Source organism: Penaeus japonicus, unplaced genomic scaffold (assembly GCF_977035675.1).
Source record: "Penaeus japonicus unplaced genomic scaffold, GWHDUDI00000001_assembly GWHDUDI00000009, whole genome shotgun sequence".
Classification (NCBI taxonomy): Eukaryota; Metazoa; Arthropoda; class Malacostraca; order Decapoda; family Penaeidae; genus Penaeus; species Penaeus japonicus.
Genome location: NW_028234411.1, coordinates 43,624,598 through 43,645,626, shown reverse-complemented (window position 1 = coordinate 43,645,626; position 21,029 = coordinate 43,624,598). Strand labels below are relative to the sequence as shown.

Sequence of the window (21,029 nt, the reverse complement as noted above, 5' to 3'; positions counted from 1 at the left end):
TCTCAAGTAATAGAGATAATGAGAGCTCTTACTAACACTTGATACCTTTTCCTAGATGACCCTAATCATCAGACTCACCTAGGTAAATTTTCTTTTTCTCTTTTTAGCTCTTAACCAGTCAATGGTCATAAATGTTCCCGTCTGGCCTTTCAGAAGTATGAAACAAAACCAATATTAAAAGGATTTCTAACAAATGAAAACAGCTTTAGTTGACCCAAAGATGTTTCTAATTTTGTCTTAATTTTGCCTGTAAATTACTTTCATTGTTAAGGTAGTATTAATTTACTAATAGCCAGGCTTAGGCTTGGAGTCAATTAATCTTTAACCCATTGGTCACAGTTTTTATAAAATATGTATACAGTCGGATGGCAGGTTTACATTGTTTGGCACGGTTCCATCCGTGTCTACGTCCGACTCTGACTTGGTAGCAAATCATGCCATCCGCTGTCAATGGGTTAAAAAAAAAAAAATTCTGCTCAGTGAAATTTGCTAATTTGAAATTTGGCCCAGCTATTTTCATCTCTTTAAAGCTGACTCATGATCTTTATAGCTGATGAAAGCAATAAGACTTTTAAAACCTCTGGTACTTATTAATCACTTGATTTATTTGCAAAAACTTTAGTTGGTATAGATAGGGATCATCTGACATCCCATAAGCCTCAGGTGATTTTGGACCAATAAGTTAGTTTACAGAGTGGGTAAGGAAAACAAGACCTCACATCCACCATGGCCACTCACATTTGATAGTACGTTTGTTCTTTCTTCTGACTCTTCTACCCTCCCAGCAAATTGTGCTCAGGGTGACTCTATACTGAGTCAGCTGTGGTAGACACAAGTAGTGGTGCCATAGCAGACCAATCAGTGATCATGCAAGTCAGATTCAAATCTAACCTATTCAGATACAGCCTGTATTTTCAAATATTGTATCATTAATGTAGGATTTCATAAGTTTTGAATGTCATTATATTCTGGGAGAAAGCTCAGAGATCTGAGGAATGTAGCTGTTTTTTTGTTTTTGGGGGGAGGAGGTGAGCTTATTTCAGTTGCAGATAATTTTCAGTGCATGCTTAGTAAGTTAATAGGAATTGTAGTAATACCCACTCCCTGTAGAAATGCTGAGAGGACAGAAGTGATGTCCATACTTAAAGAAATTCAGTAAACTGTGTTTATTTTGGAGATGCATGCCAGAGAATCTTCTTCACTAAAGAGAAAGATTATTTTTTGCAAGCTTATGATTAGTGATATTAGACTTAACTTGAATGTTCATAAATTATTTCAGCCTAAACAAAGTTATGATTAGATGTCTTTTTCTTATAGGTTCTTTTTTACTTATTTGTGACACATTCTGATGAAGCTTGAATCCTTCAACTTATTTCCTTAATAGTTTATTAATTTTTACTCTCCTTCCACAGGCTGAGAACCCATGCTCACAGTTTACCAAAAATGCCCCAACAGGCATACTCCATGGTCAGGCACTGGGTGTTTACAAAAATTCTCTCTTGGACTACACCTACAATAATATGAATGATACACTCATGGTGGGTAGTCTTTTAGTTTGTATTAATGTTTTTTTTCCATATTCCAAGGGTTATAACAATTAATATAATACAGTCATAGAAGGCATGACACAAATTTTAGGGAATTGCTTTTGATATTGGCAATGCTATCTTTTATAGATTGCGGCACATGTAAGCTGCTGCAACTATCCTGAAGGCTGGCAGCTGAAAACTCTGTGGCGTGAAAATATGAATTCCCTGATAGATTTCCTCCACACCACGCACCAAGGTAACTTAACCAAAAAGGGTAACACTCCTTCAGAAAGAGAAAATTCTCAGTCCAATGAGGGAAGTCATTCTTTGACTATACCCCTCGCCTTTCTTTCAAAAATAGATAAAGGGGAAAAAGATAAGGTTGTCACAATGAATAACACAGAAAATGATGCAAATACCAGTGGTAGTAATTCATTGATTATACCACTAACCTTTATACCGAGTGCAATGACCACCAGTGTTAGTAATGTTAGCAAGGATGGCATGGATGAAGAAAGTCATGTTGATGATCCTGTAACAAATGCACCATCAGATGAGAAAGATTATGTAGGAACTGGGAATGGTAGTGCTGATACCCTTTCGATGACCATCCCTTTTCAATTCATCAGCAAAGTATCCGAGTTACAAGAGACAGTAAATAATAATCAGGTTTACAAAGAGGAGCAGGTAACTGAACTTCCACAATCCACAGTTGAGGAATCAAGTGTATCATCACTCCAAGTCTCTGTTACGACTCCCACAAGGACTTTGTCTAAAGTGGAGCCAAGTGATAAAATTCCTACAGACACCCATTCCTCCATTGCCATACCTCTAACATTCCTTTCAAGCAGTAGCAAGGATAATGGTCGGGAGAAGTAGAATCACGTTACCCGTACACCCCCACCCTCATCATACTCATATAGACATATCTTGCCACCTGGAGCTATCGAGTTAATTATCATAGTAATAGTAATTGTGATAAAAACTTTTATTTCAAAAGAAATCAAGGAATGGGGTTAAACATGTGTGGTCACGTATGCCTATTAGTCCTTAGTGACTAAGTACTTGTGGAGCCATCCTATGTGAAAAAAGAAAGAATTTGAATACAAAACCATAGTGGATAGTGCATGTCCCTGGCATCAGTGTGAAAAATCTGTTTCAAAATCATATAACATTACTGGCCCAGGCTTTATCATCAAATAGTAGTTTTCTAAAGGTGAGGGCAATGACTAATAATTATCATATTTTATTAACTAAAGTTATGAAGTTGTATATACTCTATTATAAACATATTATTTTTTCTTTATATTGTCTGTATTCATCCTGCCTGATCTTTTACCAAAATATTTCACCTCTGTCTAACATCATTTTGTTACTTTTATGCTCCAGATCCTCTCACAGCAATATGCTATTAATAATTTTTTTTTTCAGTTTTCCCATTCACAACTTAATATTTATAAGAAACACAGGGTGTGGAAATAAATGAAGACAGGGTAAGGTAATTGTTTATTAATAAGGTGCTTACTGTGGATTATAACCAGTCTTTTCTGCGTGGTTTCGGAACTAATGGTACATTTTACTAATATAACTGCATGTTGTTTCGCCAAGGTCATTTAAACATTTTTATATGCATGAACAAAACTTAAGATATACTACTTTCCCTAAGCAGCATTTATTGCTATTAAAGGATGGTATGTTTTGTTCATAAAAATGGGATATTGGGAAAATAAAAAGTAGTTTAGATTATTCAGGTAGTGGTAGCTATTTCATTCTTTTGATTTTTCTTTTTCCTTTTCCTTTTTTTATTTTATTTTTTTATTTTTTATTTTATTTTTTTTATTATTTTTTTTTTTTCTTCTTCTTCTTCTTCTTCTCTAATACACATATCACACTTTTACCATACAATTTCCATATCTTTAATTACTTGTTTATAAGCATTCTAAATTTACTCATGACTTTACCTAAATTTGCTTACCAAACATTTTGAACTTCCTCAGTGTGAGTTGGACAAAAAAATTGTTTTCAGAATGTAACTCAGTAATAACCCATGACAAGCACCATTAACTTTAATTAAAAGGGCAAAAGCATCAATGGCAACCACCGAGCCGTCAGCGATGACCAGTATATAGATTGAGGACGCAGCGTATTCTATAACAGTGTGATACTTTTGAAACTAATTTAAAATGCCTTTGAGGATTGGAAATGCACAGGGAAAACCTAATTGGCTTGTTTTTCTTGTTATACTAGAAAAAAAATGGCATTAGCGATATTGATTTTTTATATGGTTTATATACAATAACTATCCAGAAGCATGCATGTAGCTTCTATTAGGTAGTCTTTACAAGTAGTCAGATGTCCAATTTCCGCAACTGTTGTGACCTGCACTCTCCTGCACAGCTCTTGTTTGTTTATATGTATTGTTGCACTGCACAAAATATGGCAAGAATAATTGTTGCTCTGTCTGTTTCCATGCATCTGAATGTTATGTTATATTTGCAAGGTTTTTTTTTTGTTTTGTTATGCTTTTGAAATTGTATTGGCTTTATTATTTTGTTATAGATTAGGGAAGCAAATAAATTATAGCAATCAATATTGTATAATTATTTTTGAAACCTTTACTATGAAAAGACTGGTTATAATGTAAGATAATCTAACCTTGATTATGAAATGTTTTTCAGGTGTCCAAGATCCTTTGCCATGCTTTCCATGTATGGCATGTCTTCTATGGTGTTAATCCACTTCGTATAATAACAAATGTGAAACTTTTCTTTCAAATTCTATTATACAATTTTTTTCTCAGACCTATTCAAGACAGAGCATATATTTGCCTAATTCCACTTCAGCAATATAGCAAGTACTCACATCTTTCCGCTTGGCAATTTCCCAGGGTGCAAGGCCATGTTGAACCTCTCCTTTTTTTTAATAAAGTCAAAAAGAAGGGTATATAAATATGTAAGTATAATGTGTATATACAGATGGAACTTTGTACAATGTGTATGTACAGCGAAAGTTCAAGACGACATACTAGCATACTACCATTGCTGTGATTAAATTTTGAAAGTGCCAATGAAAGGTTCATGCATCTTTTAATACTAATGCAGCACATTCATTTTATTATTACCCAGAGCTGCATTGTTTTGATCTATGTAACTGAATTGCTACTTTCTAACCAATTTAGATATTGTTATCTTTATTTAGATTCATTTGAATTGTAGGTATATTACACAAGTAAAAAATTTATAGTTTTTAGATTATAATCCCTAAATATATTTTCCAATGAAATATATAGAACTATTTAGATAGTGATGTTTATACTTTAATGTGTATATGTTTGGATGAGATGTTTAGGATGCCATGTGTATACATGCGTGCATTCGTGCATGTGATGTGTGTGCTTTGTTTCCAAATTTATTTTCCTGTGTATTTCTGTTTTTTTTGTGTGTATACTTGTTTCTGTGTATAACGTAGGATTGATATAAATATAGTAGTTATTTGTTTATTGGTTAAAGCGTGACTGTAAGTTGATGTCAAGGAGTAAACCCTTATAGTCTTAAGAGCTATGGGTGATAGTAATAGAACAGTTGGAAGCCAGGTGCAATTGTTACTAAATTGATGAGATTGCCTAAGGGGAAAGCTGTGTGATATTGCCTTGGGGGGAAGCCATATGACTGGAGCTCACTAACATAGTGTTGAGAGTTAGGATGGTGTGTCTTATGGGAGTGCCCCATGACTAGCAGTGAAGTTGACTGAGTGTGAGTAATCCTAGGATGCCTCCTTGCATTCCAAAGTCCTGAAGTCACTTCATCACACTCCCATGCTTATGGTCTTCATAAATTTTTACATCTTAAATTTCACATTAACCCGTTAACGACGCACAGTGCTGGCTTGCGGCCAGTGCGGCCGAGAATCCCGACACGTTAGGCTTATGCGTTCAAGAGTCCAGGAATTTCGGTCTTTTTAAGTTGAAATGGTCCCGTCGGGAACAGGTTAATGATTACATGTCATTTAGAAAGAGGATGCCTGTGTTTCTAGCACAATTATATAAGAGCAACTCTAGCAGAAAACCATGAACCCCAAGGTCGATTTTTTTAAACCTCTCTTGACAGTTCTATCACAGGTACATTGAGTGTTGTCTTCTATTGTTAGAAATTACAGGCTACATTCAACATTAGGGGTTTTGTATTATGTATTACCTTTATGGATTTTTTTTTTATGTAATATGCTGACTTCTTTACAAAGTAAGTACACAATGGAAATAAAAATATTGAATATGTATGCTTGAAATAGTTAAAATTACAAATTCAGTATTTCAGAAACAGTTGAAATTACTTCAGTAACCCAACAGTTATTCATACGATTATAAGTATTTTTAATTGATCAAATAGCTCAGTGACGTTAGAGAAAAAATAGATAACTACTAAAGTTGCAGACAAGAGGAAAATTCAGTGTTGCAAGTAGCATATGGAGGATCAAAGAGAGAGTCTATTAGGTAAAATACTTTTGGACTGGAGTGCAAACCATAATATCAAGGGATATAATGTAATAACCATATGATTGTATGATATAATCTGTCAGTTACCTAGACATACACTGTTTAACCCATTGGCAGTGGATGGCTTGATTTGCTGCAAAGGCAGAGTCGGTCATAGATGCAGATGGCACCGTGCCAGCCATCCTACTGCACAAATATTCATTTAATACTGCAACCAATGGGTTAAAGGCTTAACCCTTTCCCGACGGGGCATGCGCTACGCGAAAACCCCTAGGCCGGGCCATTGCAATATTGCATTGGAAATGTCACACTGGCATGATGCCCCAGCATCGGGAATTTAGTAGTAATGTGTAAGGCACTGATACTGATATTAATTGACCCAAGACATTGATCATGTATGTCTACTTAATTTAATGCAATATCGATGGCAGTGTGTTTTGACCTGACGCTTCCTGTCTCCTGTGTTCGTTTCCGCCTCGGAACACTAGTTTCTCTCGGCAGCTGTGTTTGTTAACGGAAGGCCTGAGGCGAAGAAAGTGACTAAAGATTTGTACTTAAGGACATGTAAGGATCATAGGCAGGGCAGACAGACAGACTAGAGCGAACCGCTCTGACCTCTGGTCTTCGGCCAGGGTCTGGTGTAATTAACAGTCCATAATAAAGACCATGGCATGTGAACGTCTGTCTTTTAACCACCGACCTACAACAGGGCATCGGGTGCTGTACAACAGGTGGCACTGGTGGCTTACAACAGTGCCAGCAGGGTGTGTACAACTGATGGCAGCAGTAGGGTGGCATACAACTAGTGCCAGCAGGTGGCTTACATAATGGCTTATCAGATGTTTCTTGTTAGGCTTGTGTATCTCACAGCAGATGCAGGGGAGGGGTAGGCTAGCTGACCACTCCCCTCCAGAGAGTGCAGGAGTGAGTGATGAAGTGAGTGTGAGATGGAATGTGTCTGACTGACCCCAGGTCAACCTTATATCTGGCTTGCCAGGTTGCTATAAATAGATTCCTAGTCGGGTGGACACTTTCTTTGTCCTTATAACATATTGTGACCACATGGTCATCCTTGAAGGGCAAACTTGTTGTCTGGCCTTGCATGGTTCAGGCCAACTTGATGTCTTCACATACTCATTGTCAGCATGTCGTATTCATGCCTTTGTTTTCTATATTCTTCTGTCCTTGGCTGTTGTATTTTGATTATTTTTGCAGGTGAGCCTTCCACATTTCTAATTGAGGGTGTCTGACTGTCTTCTGTGACAGGTGCTACACTCTTGGTTGCTGGGAAATGACTCTCTTTTAGGCATTTTTGGTGTCTGCTACTGCTGACCTCCCAAACCGTAGTGTATTGGGTGACCGCAGTCCGGGCCTCATTTCATGGTTCTTGGCACATATCTGTTTGATAACCTTATACATACAGGGTCATTGGGAAGAAAGAAAGAAAGATGAACAGAGAGTGGGGGAGGGGTGTGTATACAAATATAAATTTTATCTCTTTTTTTTTCAATTCTTTTTCTTTCTTTGACTTAGCAATTTTTTAAGTTTTATTTTTTCTAATAAAAATAGATAAAGAAGGGGGTTGCTTGCAGCAGCCTGCAAGGGACAACTTGAATTACAAGCTTCTCAGGTAGAGTGAGACAACAGTGGCAACCCTTAAAGTTTTAATTGAACCACTGAAAGTCTTCAAGTAAATAAGAAAAAATGCTACAATGTAGTAAAAAATGGTACGAATAACTATCTAATTACTGTATCAACAAACTTAGGGCGATAAAAGAATTATTGTGGGTGGCAGTAAGTCATCCTACCAAATTGTAATATGATTTCATTAATTCCTTTTACCCCATGACACAGTTGTAGTGTCAAGTAAAAAATTGTAAGATTAATGTGAGAGTAAGAGAATATATTGTGAGTTTAAAGTCATACAATGCTAATAACTATCCAATTTTACTTTCAACAAACTAAGGGCGATTAAAGAATATTGTGGGTAGAGCATCCTCCATCCGAATTACTGTGAATTCATTCATTTCATTTCATGACACAATTGCAGTGTTAAGTGTGTTTGTGAACAGAAGTGTGGGATGAGCTAATGCAAATTAAGAAGGGTAGATGATGCGTCTACAGTGAGGAATGAGTTCGTGAGTCACATGGTGTGAGTATATGTATGTATGAGTAAGTAGGATGTGTCATTGCAAGGTATGGAATTATTCCTTCTAAACAAGAAATTAAAAGAAATACTCAACTGAAATTATCATTTAATGTTAGTACTCCCATAATAATTTGCTAGTACAATAATACAACCTTGTAGAGGATGATGAATTTGCATTTGACATATGTAAATAATTATCTTAATGAATAATGGTAAAAATGATAAACTGATTGGCTCGCTGCATGTATAAATATCTTACAACAACCCTTAGTGTCTGTGGTTGTATTTAGGGAACTTTTTCATGGTAAACTGAGTTTAACCAGCGTTTAAGCAAAAAGTGTGAATTCACACCAAAATCATACAAATAATGAAAAAAGATGGATGAGACTCACAGGGAAACAAAACGTCTTATGGCAATTGTAGCTCAGTATGTTGGGAAAGGCTTTTATGGCTAATTGCCTTTGTTGGACTTGCTTAACCCATTCGCGCCGGTTGACGTGATGACACGTTTTGTGGTTTTTGCATCAGACGCCGGGGACGAGATATCAGAGCAAGGCCAGCGCTCGGGGTGAGCGAGCAGGCAGACCAGGCACGCAGCTTGTACGTCCGAGAATCTCGAGGCGTTAGGTTTATGCGTTCGAAAACCCCGGCATTGCGACCATGCAAAGCCAGAACCGCCCCGGCGTGAATGGGTTAGCCCAATGACGACAGGGTGTCATACCCATATGACGGTTCTCACTGGGCCCATCAGCAACGGGTTAATCTTAATTAATATATATGATACATGAAGCAAATTAACCCAATCCCGACGGGCCCAGCAAGAAGTGGCAACCCCCTACGCTGGGCCTATGCAATATAGCCTCTGGGATGTCACACTGGTGTGTCGCCCCATCATCAGGCACTTTGCCATGTCACACGGGTGTGACACACCGTCATCATTGGGTTAAAGTTCGAATTTGATAATTTAATGAGACAATTCAGAATATACCAAAGGCTAATTAATTAAGAATGATATTAGATTGTAGCTAATTAATATGAATATAATGCTTATTAAACAATAAAAGCATATGATATATCTACCTAATTTTAAAGCTTAGAAGGGAGGATGGAGGGGGGATACATATGCTTAGGGGGAGGGGAAAAAGTGAAAGCTGTGACCTGATGTCTGTCCAAAAGGTCATAAGGGGGGAGGGACGCTGCGTGGCAGCTATTTACACAACGTGCATGTTTGGGGGAGGGGGGGTTGGGAAATTTATCAGTGGAATACTCCTTAAAATGCTTAATGAACTTCAGACTCATGTAGTTTACGTTCAGAGTGAGTTGTAGAATTATAGAATTCGATAATACAAACGAATGTAGCATCATAGAAAGAATTGAAACATACAAAATTACTTTCTTTGAAGCCATACAATACATTTGTATGATTATTAAATGAATAGTTGGATTACTGATAAGAATGTAATAACTATGTTGAAAGTGTGGAAATAAACACTTTGCCAACAGAGAATGTTAAAACACAAAAGCATACATATGTGGGGGACATAGGAAGATAGAGAAATGAAAGAGAAGTGGCCCATTGTGTGTACTTATGTTTTTTGTAAAAAATGTTGCGGAGAAACATTTGAGAGGTTTAAGTGTGTGGGTGGAGGGGTCCATCTTGTCCATTGATCTTGTTCTTCTTTGCACACTGCAAAGACAGGGCCTTACGTTTCCAAACCTCGATGTTGGAATTGCATGGGTGTTTCTATGGAGTGAGTGTAAAACGGAATGTGTCTGACTGACCCCAGGTTGACTTTATATCTGACCTAGGGGGTCGCTATAAATAGATCCTAGTCGGGTTTTCCTGGTTGGACACTTTCCTCATCCTTATAGCATATGGATACCATGTGGTCTCTCTCACTCTCTCTTTCTCTCTCTCTTCCTTTTGCTTCTTCTGAAACATCATAAACAATAATAGTGACAAAATGATAGTAATTGTTTCTTTATATTTTCTCTCTCTTTCTCTCTTTCTCTCTTTCTCTCTTTCTCTCTCTTTCTTCCTCTGAAACATAAACAATGATAGTGATGAAATGATAGTAATTGTTTCTTTATTTGTGAGACTTGGCAGTAACAAGATTCTCAGCATATATCCATAATATGAGTCTTTATATACTAAATGAAGCTACGAACCTTGTACTTCACTGGTGTTTAAGCCATTAATGCTAGGTGTCTTTTGCCTCTGTTAATCATTATAGGGGTTTTATCATTTTCTTATGTACTTATCTTATAGTCTAGACTAAAGACTAATTTATGAGGATGACTATTGTCTTTAACAATGTTTATACTGACAAGGGTGATGCTGATAACCATGATATTAATAATGGTGAAAATGATGATGGTAATGATAGTAATGATACCAGTGTTGATAATAATGATGATTATAATGGTGTTAACTGCAACAATCATAATAATAAGGAGAGTGATATAGATAAAACCTTTTTCTTTCAAATTTATTAAATGGAATAGATGAGTAAGGTTAGTTATTAATCCTTGGTGACAAGGCACTTATAGAGTCTTCTAGGGAGAAACTCTAACCTCAGAGCTGTATTGAGAAAGTACTGATGATTGCATCTACAGGTTATAAACTATTTTCCACATAGTCATCCTATACATTTAGGCACTTATGAGACCATATGACATGTTTTTATATTCCTTCATCATACACATTTGCCATAGGTCCCTTAGCTCTTCCTCAACTACAAAGTCTTTTTCTTCCAAAATGTCATTGAATCACTAGGGGCCTTATTTGGGCTGCTTGTTCATCATCCAGATTTTCCCACCTGAAACTGTCAAGGAGTAGTTTTATGTTCATGGCATCATGCTTATCATGCTATTTTAACCCACTCACGCCGGATGACGTGCTGACACGTTTCGTGGTTTTCGCGTCAGACGCCGCCGACGAGATATTTGGCTGGCCGGCCTGGGGGGGCGAGCGGGGAGCGGGCAGCAGGCCTGTGTGCGCCCGGCACCCCTTCATCTCAAGTGTTCGGATGATGCGAATCGAAAACCTCGCGAGTGTGAAAAAGCGGAATGGCCCGGCCCCGGCGTGAATGGGTTAACTATACATTCATAAGAAAATGTATCCATTAAGAATGATGTTATATGTCTTTACCCATTGGTTTGTCATGATATACACGAAGGTGCTGATTAGGCCTAAAAGATAGGTATCAGTGCATACATGACTTGACATCTGGATCTGTTTACAGTTGAAGCATGCACACAGTCATGAAGCATCATGGCTGTAACATGCACTAGCTTCTGAGCTACAGGGTTTCAAAGGCAGCCTAAACATTTTCTCCATCCCTCTAATTTTTAACCAGTGCTGCCAGTGTTGTAGACCGCCCATCCTGACTGCCAGTTAGGTCGTTAGGTGCCCTATTCAGAATGGCCTCAAAACATCTTTGACATTATTTGGCTTCATTGTGCTCACTATAAGGAGCCAGGATGTATATCCAAAAATGTAGATAATCACCCATTTCTTATTTATATTTGTGTTTTACTTTCATTCTGATTTACACATTTTTTTGTTTACATGTATAGGTATTGATAGTGTTAATGGAGGGAAAGCTAAAGGTATTGCTTGTGTGTTATCATCAGGCATAGCCGGTCAAGTAGTGGATGATAAGGGGAAACCTGTAACCTCAGCGAAGGTGCTGGTTGATGGCAAGGTGGTGGAACTGCAAGAGATGGCCTCCTTTAGGAAACTGCTGCCTGTGGGTTCACACACCCTCCAGGTGAGTGATTCATTCTCTCTCTCTCTCTCTCTCTCTCTCTCTCTCTCTCTCTCTCTCTCTCTCTCTCTCTCTCTCTCTCTCTCTCTCTCTCTCTCTCTTTCTCTCTCTCTCTCCTCTCTTCTCTCTCTCTCTCTCTCTTTCTCTTTCTTCTCTCTCTCTCTCTCTTTCTCTCTTGTCTCTCTCTCTCTTTCTCTCTCTCTCTCTCCTTCTCTCTCTCTCTCTTTTCTCTCTCTCTCTCTCTCTCTCTCTCTCTCTCCCCCTCTCTTCCTCTCTCCCCCCCTCTCTTCTCTCTCTCTCTCTCTCTCTCTCTCTCTCTCTCTCTCTCTCTCTCTCTCTCTCTCTCTCTCTCTCTCTCTCTCTCTCTCTCTCTCTCTCTCTCTCTCTCTCTCTCTCTCTCTCTCTCTCTCTCTCTCTCTCTCTCTCTGTCCCTTTCTCTCTAGTTTTCTCCTTTCTCCATATCTCTTTCTCGCTCTCTTTAATTTATGATTTAATTGAAGTTATTAAGGTTTTGTAGTTTACAAGTGATCTATTCATGAGTGTTCGCAATATATATTTGTCAATGTTTTTCAGATAACTGCAAGTGACTTGGAAAACAAAACAATGGAGTTGGTTGTGCCAGCCAACAAGGAGGTGCCAGCGAGCGTCACTATGGATTCACTCAAAGAGATGACAATAGGCTACCATTCCTACTATGGGGCTGAGGATCACATGCGGAAACTGAATTCCAACTTCTCAAAGATATCCAACCTCTACTCGTAAGTGTTGTTGATGTGGGAGTTGGAGAGGATTGCTTTTCTCTCACTTGTACTTTGACTCTTTCTAATTATGTTTCTTTCTTTCTCTTTTCCTTTTCTTTTCCTTTTCCCTTTCCTTCTTATTTTTATTGTTTATTTTATTTTGTTTTTTATTTTTTTTCATACTTTTATTGCAATTTTCCAAATCATTTTTGTTTGTTTGTTTGTGCAAAGTTAGTTGATTTTTTTTTTTCTTTTTTTTAGTGTGGTTCCCTATATGATTAAATAAGAATTATAAGAAATCTAGCCTTTGAGCCATTCATGACAGTGACATGTACTGTACACTATTTTTTTTTCTTTCTTCCTTTCTTTCTATTTTTCTTTTTCTTTTTAATTTTTTCTTCTTCTCTTCTCTTGTATTCTATTCTATTCTATTCTATACTATTCTCACCTCACAAAAGTGCTTAGTCACCAAAGAGTTAAATAGTAAGCCAACTTGTTAGGTAGGCCTACAAATTGACTCTTTGGTAACTAGAAAAAAAAAAAAGCAAATTCTAAAGCACTTCATAGATGCAAGAATTAGGCTACTTATATTGTCTTTATGCACAGGATTGGAAGAAGCTCCAAGAGTCGCCAGATTTTGGCCCTGGAAATTGATGCTGCACATGATGCTAAACAACCAGCAGTACCTTCAGTAGCTATCATTGGAGGCCTTGGGGCAAGTGACCGAGGTGGCAAGGAGCTTGTCCTGGAATTTGCAAGGTATTTGGCACATGTTAGTTATGTTATCCCCTTGATGGGAATGTCTGGCCATTTCATTTTATTTTCATCTCTGTCACGATAGGTCTCATTCCTCCTATTTCATGGTTGCTGTATACAGAGACCTCACACATTTCTTGTATGATCATGTTGAGTTGTTTGTTTAATTGATTCTAACATATGAAGAGTAAGGACGATTATTCCATCTAAACAAATAGTATTTAATTAACCAGGTTGTTAGAAATGTTTTTTAAAAACTCTAAAATCAATCTGAAATGAGTGTAACCCATTAACCTGTTAACAACGGGGTTGTTTTGGCTCCAAATGACCAAAACACGTAAGCCTAATGTCTCGGGCTATTTACCCACACTGGCTGCAGCCAAGCGCTACATGCCCGTTCACGCCCGATCACATCTAGTGGTGGCAGGACCAGCCACTGTGGATGAGATATTTTGTCATGGTTATTCTCCTGGCTGGTGTGGCAGGTGATCGGTCGCAAAGTGCTTGGCCATGGCCACATCAGATTGATAGCCCAAGGCATTAGGTTACACATTTGAAATATCCCAGCGTTTTGACCATTTGGAGCCAAAACGGCCCCATCTGCAATGGGTTAATATTGCTTTCACTTAAATCTTTATTGATTACCAAGTAAGTTTGAAATACAATAAGTTTAAGATTGCTTAGTAATTTCTACTTTGTTGCAGATACTTGCTTTCTCACTATGATCATGATGCAACGGTGAGCAAACTCCTGCAGATGACTAGGGTTCATCTGGTGCCGACCCTGAACCCAGATGGCACCGCTGAGGTACCAAAAGCTGAGGAGATGGGCGAGAAGTGCCAGAATGTGGACACAAAGAACGGTGACGGAATAGATATAGACACCAGCTTCACTGCCGAGGGTTTGTTTATTTATTCCAGGGCAAAATTACCGCACCATGAAATAAATGGATATATGTGCTTTTTTTTTTCCTCTCTCTCTCTTTCTCATTTAGACATTGTAGTCTTTTTGGCATATATATATTAGATTTTGTGAGTTTGTTAATATAAAAAAATCCCTCATTTTTTTATGAAGATACCAAGACTACAAAAGTACAGCCTGAAGTGAATGCCATTCAGAAATGGATGACAGAAAAGAAATTTACCCTCGCCCTTATACTTAGAGGAGGAGGGCAGGGCGTGGCAGTGCCAATGTCTAGTGCCTCCAATTCCAATTTGGCAAAACATGATTCTGAGGTGAGTAGATTATTTAACATCCTATATAGTAACAGTAGAAGATTATTTAAAAACTTATATACTAACTCATAATCAAATTTGGTGCAGTAGTTGTGGAAATCATATGCTTTTTGTATATCTTTTAATTCAGATATTGAGTTGTATCCATCCATTTATGAATGTTCACTGAAACTTTTTCTTTGTCCCCAACAGGTCTTCTATCACCTTGGTTCAGTGTACTCAAAGACAGCAGGACTACCTCAGGCTAAATCACAGTGTGGAAATGTCAAGCTTGTCAATGGTACAGCCCCTGATTCAGAATATCACCCCCATTCTGAGAGCCTCCTGGTGAGTTGGGTAGCAGAACCCTAAAGGCACTAGTACTTTGTCTTCTACAATTTTTGAAGTGTGGCCATTGAAATGGATTTTTTTCTTTGTAACCAGCTGTATTTGATTAGCTAGTGATTGAATGTTCTAACAAAATATATGCATAACATGTGTGTGAACTTAGTTCATTTGTCCAATATCAGAGAAAGTCAGTGCAGCCTGTAATACATGCTGGGTTGTCTTGGAGTAGATACTCTTACTCCTTTTTCTTATCTCAAATAGGATTGCTTTTATGGCCACAGTGAGACTCTGGCCCTCAACATTTACTATAGTTGTTGTGGTACTCCTGATGAAAGGACTCTGGGTCAGTTGTGGAAGAAACACAAACCAGCACTACTTAAGTACATCACTCTTGCACACATGGGTGCAATGGGTAAGTTACTATATATATAGGTGATTCTGTCATAGCACCATTACTCTACAGACATGCTTGTGGAAATTTGAAATTCTTGTTAAAAACATCTTTTTCTTAAAAGCATATACAAAAATTCTACCAGCATTATCATCACCAACACTATATCTATTATTCTCATTAATATATTTTTCATTCCTACAGGATACGTTACTGATCTCTTTGGGTCTCCAATCTCTGGAGCACAGATCAAGTTTGATGAATCAGAGCATGTTGTTACCTCCTCTGTAGACCACGGAGCTTGGTGGAGACCCTTGACCCCTGGAACACACACACTTTCAGTCAATGCAGAAGGATATTACAGTCAGAAAAAGCTTTTGCAAGTTGTTGGGGGTGATACAGTAGTCTTCAGATTGGAAAAAGACGATAGTGTCTTTGGCCTTCCCAGGATGGTCTTCGTGATTATTGCTGGTAAGTAGATGCTTTTGTTCTCTTCGCTAAGTGGTACATTTTAAAAGTAAACAACAATCTATGATTTTTTTGCTTTTATCCTAGTGATTTGCAAGAATAAGATGATAGATAACGATTCAAAATTTTGTGTTTATTATCACATCAGGATGAACATCTATCAATATTTTACTCATTTTTTTATTTCACTGTTGTATATATTTTCACCACTATATTATCACAATTACATCACACAGTTTCATTTTGAGTCCTCTGTATCAGTATCATATTTGTTAAGTATCCAAAAATGTTCTACAGGTTATAGAAGTATTCTTCTTGCTCCAAAGGAGTATCAACTTGGGCCAAGTTTTCATGTAGATGCTGCATTTTATTTAAAGAAAAGAATGAAATCAAATTTTAGTCTGTTGAGTGACTTGTAACTATAACTTTACTCTCCTGAACAAATACCATATTTATGTAAAAAAAACTTTAGTAATGTAAGAATGCTGTAAGATATAATTTAGTTTAATTTAGTTTAGATTTGCTGGGACTTATTGATAAGTTTATTATTTAAAAGTTGGAAATACTACATAAAGAAATACATAGAGAAAACAGGACAGGAATTACGTATTACCAGATTGTATCTCCTCCACCAATCTAGCTTTCTTCTAGTAAATTAATATGAAGTCACTCATGTTTATAGGGAAATGATAGAATTGTTTCTGTAACTAGTGACTAGGGATTGCAGAAGAAGGCCAGTAGAGTGCTACCCTTTGAATTTGTTGTTGTTTTCCCATGTATCAGCATTTGTTTGTTATTGACAGATTTAGACATTTTCGTTTTATTCTTAGGAAGGAATTAGTAACTTAGAAGATCAGTCGATTACTCTGTATTGTGAATAATAGCTCTAAGTAAAGTATAAGTGTAGGTGATTGAAAGATGAAGCACTTGATTTATTTATTGCTTCAGAAATTCATATCTTAATTAGGCTCGAAGTGGAATGATGTAATATTTGACAGGGAAGAAGATGTAACTAAGCAGAAACAAAACAGAAAATAAGGCAAAAGCATGGAAATTTGGTCGCAATTGATGCATCCTTTTTTTAGTATTATGCGAAAGTGTTTTTAATTTGGCCTTTTCTCCTTTTCTGTAGGAGTTTTGGTGGTCTCGCTCTTGTTGGGGAGTATAGCTTTAGCTTGGTTTAAATTTTCAGTGCTCCGACAGTCCATCTTCTGAGCTTTCTTGCTGTCAGCTATTTGTCTCTTTTTCTTTCTTTCATCCTTTCCAAAATTTAATGCTTGTGCTTTTATGGTGTGGATGTGAGTTGGCAAAATTTTAGATTTGTGCATAGGTTTTTAAAAACTAAAGAAATCACAGAAAGAAATAAAAAAAAATTCTGAGCTTCGTATATTGAAACTGGCTTTGGAAATCTACCATTGTATATTTGCAGAGCATATTGTTCAGTATTGTTTTTCATTGTTGAATTGATCTTTCTACATGTGTATCAGCCAGTATGTCTATTTACTCACTTATGGATTCACCCTCTACCTCCCTACCTACCTAACCAACAGTCAGTGTATCTATCTTGTTTATTTAGCTACTTTTACATACCCTCTTCCCATTTCCCTTCCTTCAGTAAAGTTAATAAAGTTACTTTTACAGAAATATTTTCAGTTGATGTCTAACTTCGTGATACAAAAAAGTGTTAATCTTTGCTCAGTGAATACATCAGTTTTCATCAGTTAAACCTGTGATTTAAGAGTTGTGTTTTCAGGGGGACTAATAGCAAGGATGTTATCAATACCATATTTACACACTTATAAGTTGCACTCTTGGATATTGATGATGCATAAAAGAGTTGATGCATTTTGAGCTGCATCCTTATATATTTCCCATATTATTTATATTAAAACATCTTACATCAGTGATATTTTTTTCATTTTTTGTTGTTGTTTACCTCACAACAGAAGACATAGTAATTAAATCCTGCTTTTAGGATTTTTAAGTCAGAAATTTAAAACCATGAATACGCAAAACGGTAATAAAAAAAGGGATATTTGAAGTTACGTTTTTTATTCATGTCATTATATTTTCCCTTTTTTATTATTTTCAAAACTGTGTGCAGTTTTTAAGCCTGTAAATATAGTATTGCATTTCTCAATGACCAAAATACCTTTATTGCCATATTGTTTTTTAGTTTAATATGATGGATGTTTTCCTACTAACAAAGGATCATTAACATGTACCAGCATGGCCAGTTTTGTGATTTACAAATTGAATATTTAGACTAAGGTACTCAATTTTTGTTCTCCAGTTATACTCACAAACTGCTCTGACCCCACCTTTTAGGATCTCTTACTCTGCTGCTAATGGTCTGTTGCCTCTGCGTTGCAACTCTCCGCTCAAAGAACCAAAGGAGAAAACAGTATGGCTTTTACCAGCTGAATAATGCAGCTGACATATTCAATGATAGCTCTAGTGGATCAGAGGAGGAGACCCAGATAAGATTCTTAAATGGAGCCGCCAAGAACAAAGTGAAAAGTAAGTTTGTTTGATCGTTTGTTTGTATTTGTCTGAGGAGGCGCTGGAGTTCAAAGTTATTGCATATTACGTGAACAAGTATTCATTGGCAGTTAATATTTTGTTTCCTTCTTTTCTTACTGTCTTCATTTTCTCTATCAGTTCCTTAAAATGGGTAATATTACAAACAAATATTACACCTTTAGTTTCATTTCCAGTGTTTGTGCAAAAAAAGAGATTTTCCTTTTTTTACTAACATGTATATTTCTGTTTTTTAGAGAAGAGAACTAGCAGAGCACACACTTACAAGGACCTTGTTTCAAGCTCTTCTGATGAGGATGAGCTATTCATTAAGAATTCCTATGTGAAAAAGAAGGGGCAGCGGTGATCTCTCTGCTTATCCTTTATGTATATAGTTCTCTAAAAGAACAAAGATACATCAGATATAGGTAATGTAAATGCATGGTATAATATATCTTCTGTTAACACATACTGTCACATTCACATGTTCACACAAACACTCCCGCCCACACACAATGCACTCATTCATCATTCATACACAGTCACATGCAAGCAGGCACACAGCTATGTACGCACATCCACACAGCTATGTACGCACATCCACACACACATGCACAAGCACACGTACACGCACACACACAAGCACAAGCACACACACACGCAGATTCACATACACACACACATGCAGATTCACATACACACACATAAGCAGGCACACAGACACATGCACGCACACACACACACACACACACACACACACACACACACACACACACACACACACACACACACACACACACACACACACACACACACACATGCGCGCGCACACACACACACACACACACACACACACACACACACACACACACACACACACACACACACACACACACACACACACACACACACACACACACACACACACGAGTTTACTCTCTTTCTGGTAACTTTCTTTGGCTAAGGATTTAAGTCCAAAGATTTAAGTCAATTCTTTCCACAATTTCATTATTCAAACTTACGTACAAGTTTATGCCAGATATTGCTTGTATATTATAATGCTGCTTATAGGATAGGTAGATATGTCATGATATCCTCGAGTAGAAGAAAGAATGCAGGAAGAATTCTTCATAATGAGAATGATGTTTGAAGGTGGGCAAAGATTCTTCACTACTTGATGAATATGAAGAGCTTTTAAGGAATAGTATATGATGAATATGAAGAGCTTTTAAGAAATAGTATATGATGAATATGAAGAGCTTTTAAGAAATAGTATATGATGAATATGAAGAGCTTTTAAGGAATAGGTATAGTTCTTCATTAGATTTTTTTGAGATTATGTTACTGTTTGTGCATTTAGAAAAATCACGTGTATGTGAATGTGGCCCCCTAAATTGCAAAGTGCATTAATATTTATCAGATGAAGTGGCCTATCTGAGATATAAGATTGTCTTGTTTCTTCTCAGTAGCTTTTATGTGTTTATACATAAACACATGAGCACTCTTACCCATACATATGTATGCATACATGTGCAAATGTGTGTTAAGGTGTTAGTTGTCCATAACTTAGTATATGTATATATATATTTTTTTTCCTTTTCCTCTCTTTCCATTGCTTCCAGATTGGTATAAGAATTTTTTATGTATACTGTTCTTGTTATTTTATGCATTGCGAACAAATACGAAATTAATATATGACAGGAGAGAAAATTTACACTTGCACACACTAAAACATATTCATATATGTGTATATCTGTGATCAAATGCTTTTTTCATTTTCATATTAAAGATTTTATGATATTTAAATATATTTTAGGAAAGTAGAACTCAAGGTATTAAAACAGTCTCTATTGTTAAAGATGCATGCTTATTAGCCACAGGGTAAGTATTTAGCAGACAATATATGGAAAAACACTTTTATTTAGATAGGAGAGCAGCTATCTTAGCAATGACAATAGTATTACTTTCTCAATCCTTACATTCAGGGATGTCCTATACTGTGTCACAATATCAGCTTGAATGAAATTATGCAACCCTGTGCTGTTAAGCTATAAACATTTCTCTCAGAGAGGAATATCATCTATAATAAGATTGGCTATTGCAATTTCATACTGTATATAGCAGTTTTATAGTATAAAGTTTGATTTGAATGTGATAGTAGGGACTGAAAGCAATAATGAAGTGTAGTAACTAGTAATATTTATTTTTTGTACTTATGGACTATTGATTTGATTAGGAAAGTAGATGAATTCATAAGGGTTATTTTACATTATAGTGCCTTGATATCGTAAAATGGAAAGTATCAGAAGATTCAGTAATTTTTGTCATGCCTCTTACTGCCGTTAACGTGTAGTTACAGTAATTTTATGAAAATAACTACAGAGTTTTACCTAGAGCTCAGTACCTGTATTTTGAATTTTTGTTCTTCCCCATTTATACATATTATTAGATGATTTTTAAGATGAAATACAGATATTGAATTTAGGGTAAATTGATACACATCAGTTGTTTTTTATTATATTCAATGTTTTCATATTATATTTATCATCTTTTTAGGGAGCAGCTTATATAGAGATGAAAATAAGGATGCCTATATGCATTGTTGTTTATCCTAAGCTTTATCTTAGTTTGCTGTCTGATACATCAAGGTGA

At 36.6% G+C, this 21,029-nt stretch overlaps 1 protein-coding gene across 4 annotated transcripts in view; it reads left to right on the top strand.

Moving 5' to 3' along the window:
• Positions 1-21,029, top strand: part of LOC122260287 (carboxypeptidase D) — a 44,659-nt gene that overhangs the window by 23,173 nt on the left and 457 nt on the right. For 2 of the 4 annotated variants that reach the window (XM_043027487.2, XM_043027489.2), the window contains 12 exons: positions 1,413-1,538; positions 1,677-1,785; positions 11,807-11,943; positions 12,514-12,698; positions 13,287-13,439; positions 14,141-14,337; positions 14,511-14,671; positions 14,864-14,998; positions 15,260-15,410; positions 15,594-15,860; positions 18,186-18,377; positions 18,635-21,029. The exon at positions 18,635-21,029 is cut by the window's right edge and continues 457 nt beyond it. In XM_043027487.2, coding sequence (XP_042883421.2) covers positions 1,413-1,538; positions 1,677-1,785; positions 11,807-11,943; positions 12,514-12,698; positions 13,287-13,439; positions 14,141-14,337; positions 14,511-14,671; positions 14,864-14,998; positions 15,260-15,410; positions 15,594-15,860; positions 18,186-18,377; positions 18,635-18,744 — 1,923 coding nt within the window. In that variant the 3' untranslated portion in view covers positions 18,745-21,029. Of the gene's footprint in view, positions 1-1,412; positions 1,539-1,676; positions 1,786-11,806; positions 11,944-12,513; positions 12,699-13,286; positions 13,440-14,140; positions 14,338-14,510; positions 14,672-14,863; positions 14,999-15,259; positions 15,411-15,593; positions 15,861-16,989; positions 18,378-18,634 lie in introns of those variants that run through there. The other 2 variants (XM_043027488.2, XM_086540134.1) reach the window with 1 other exon arrangement.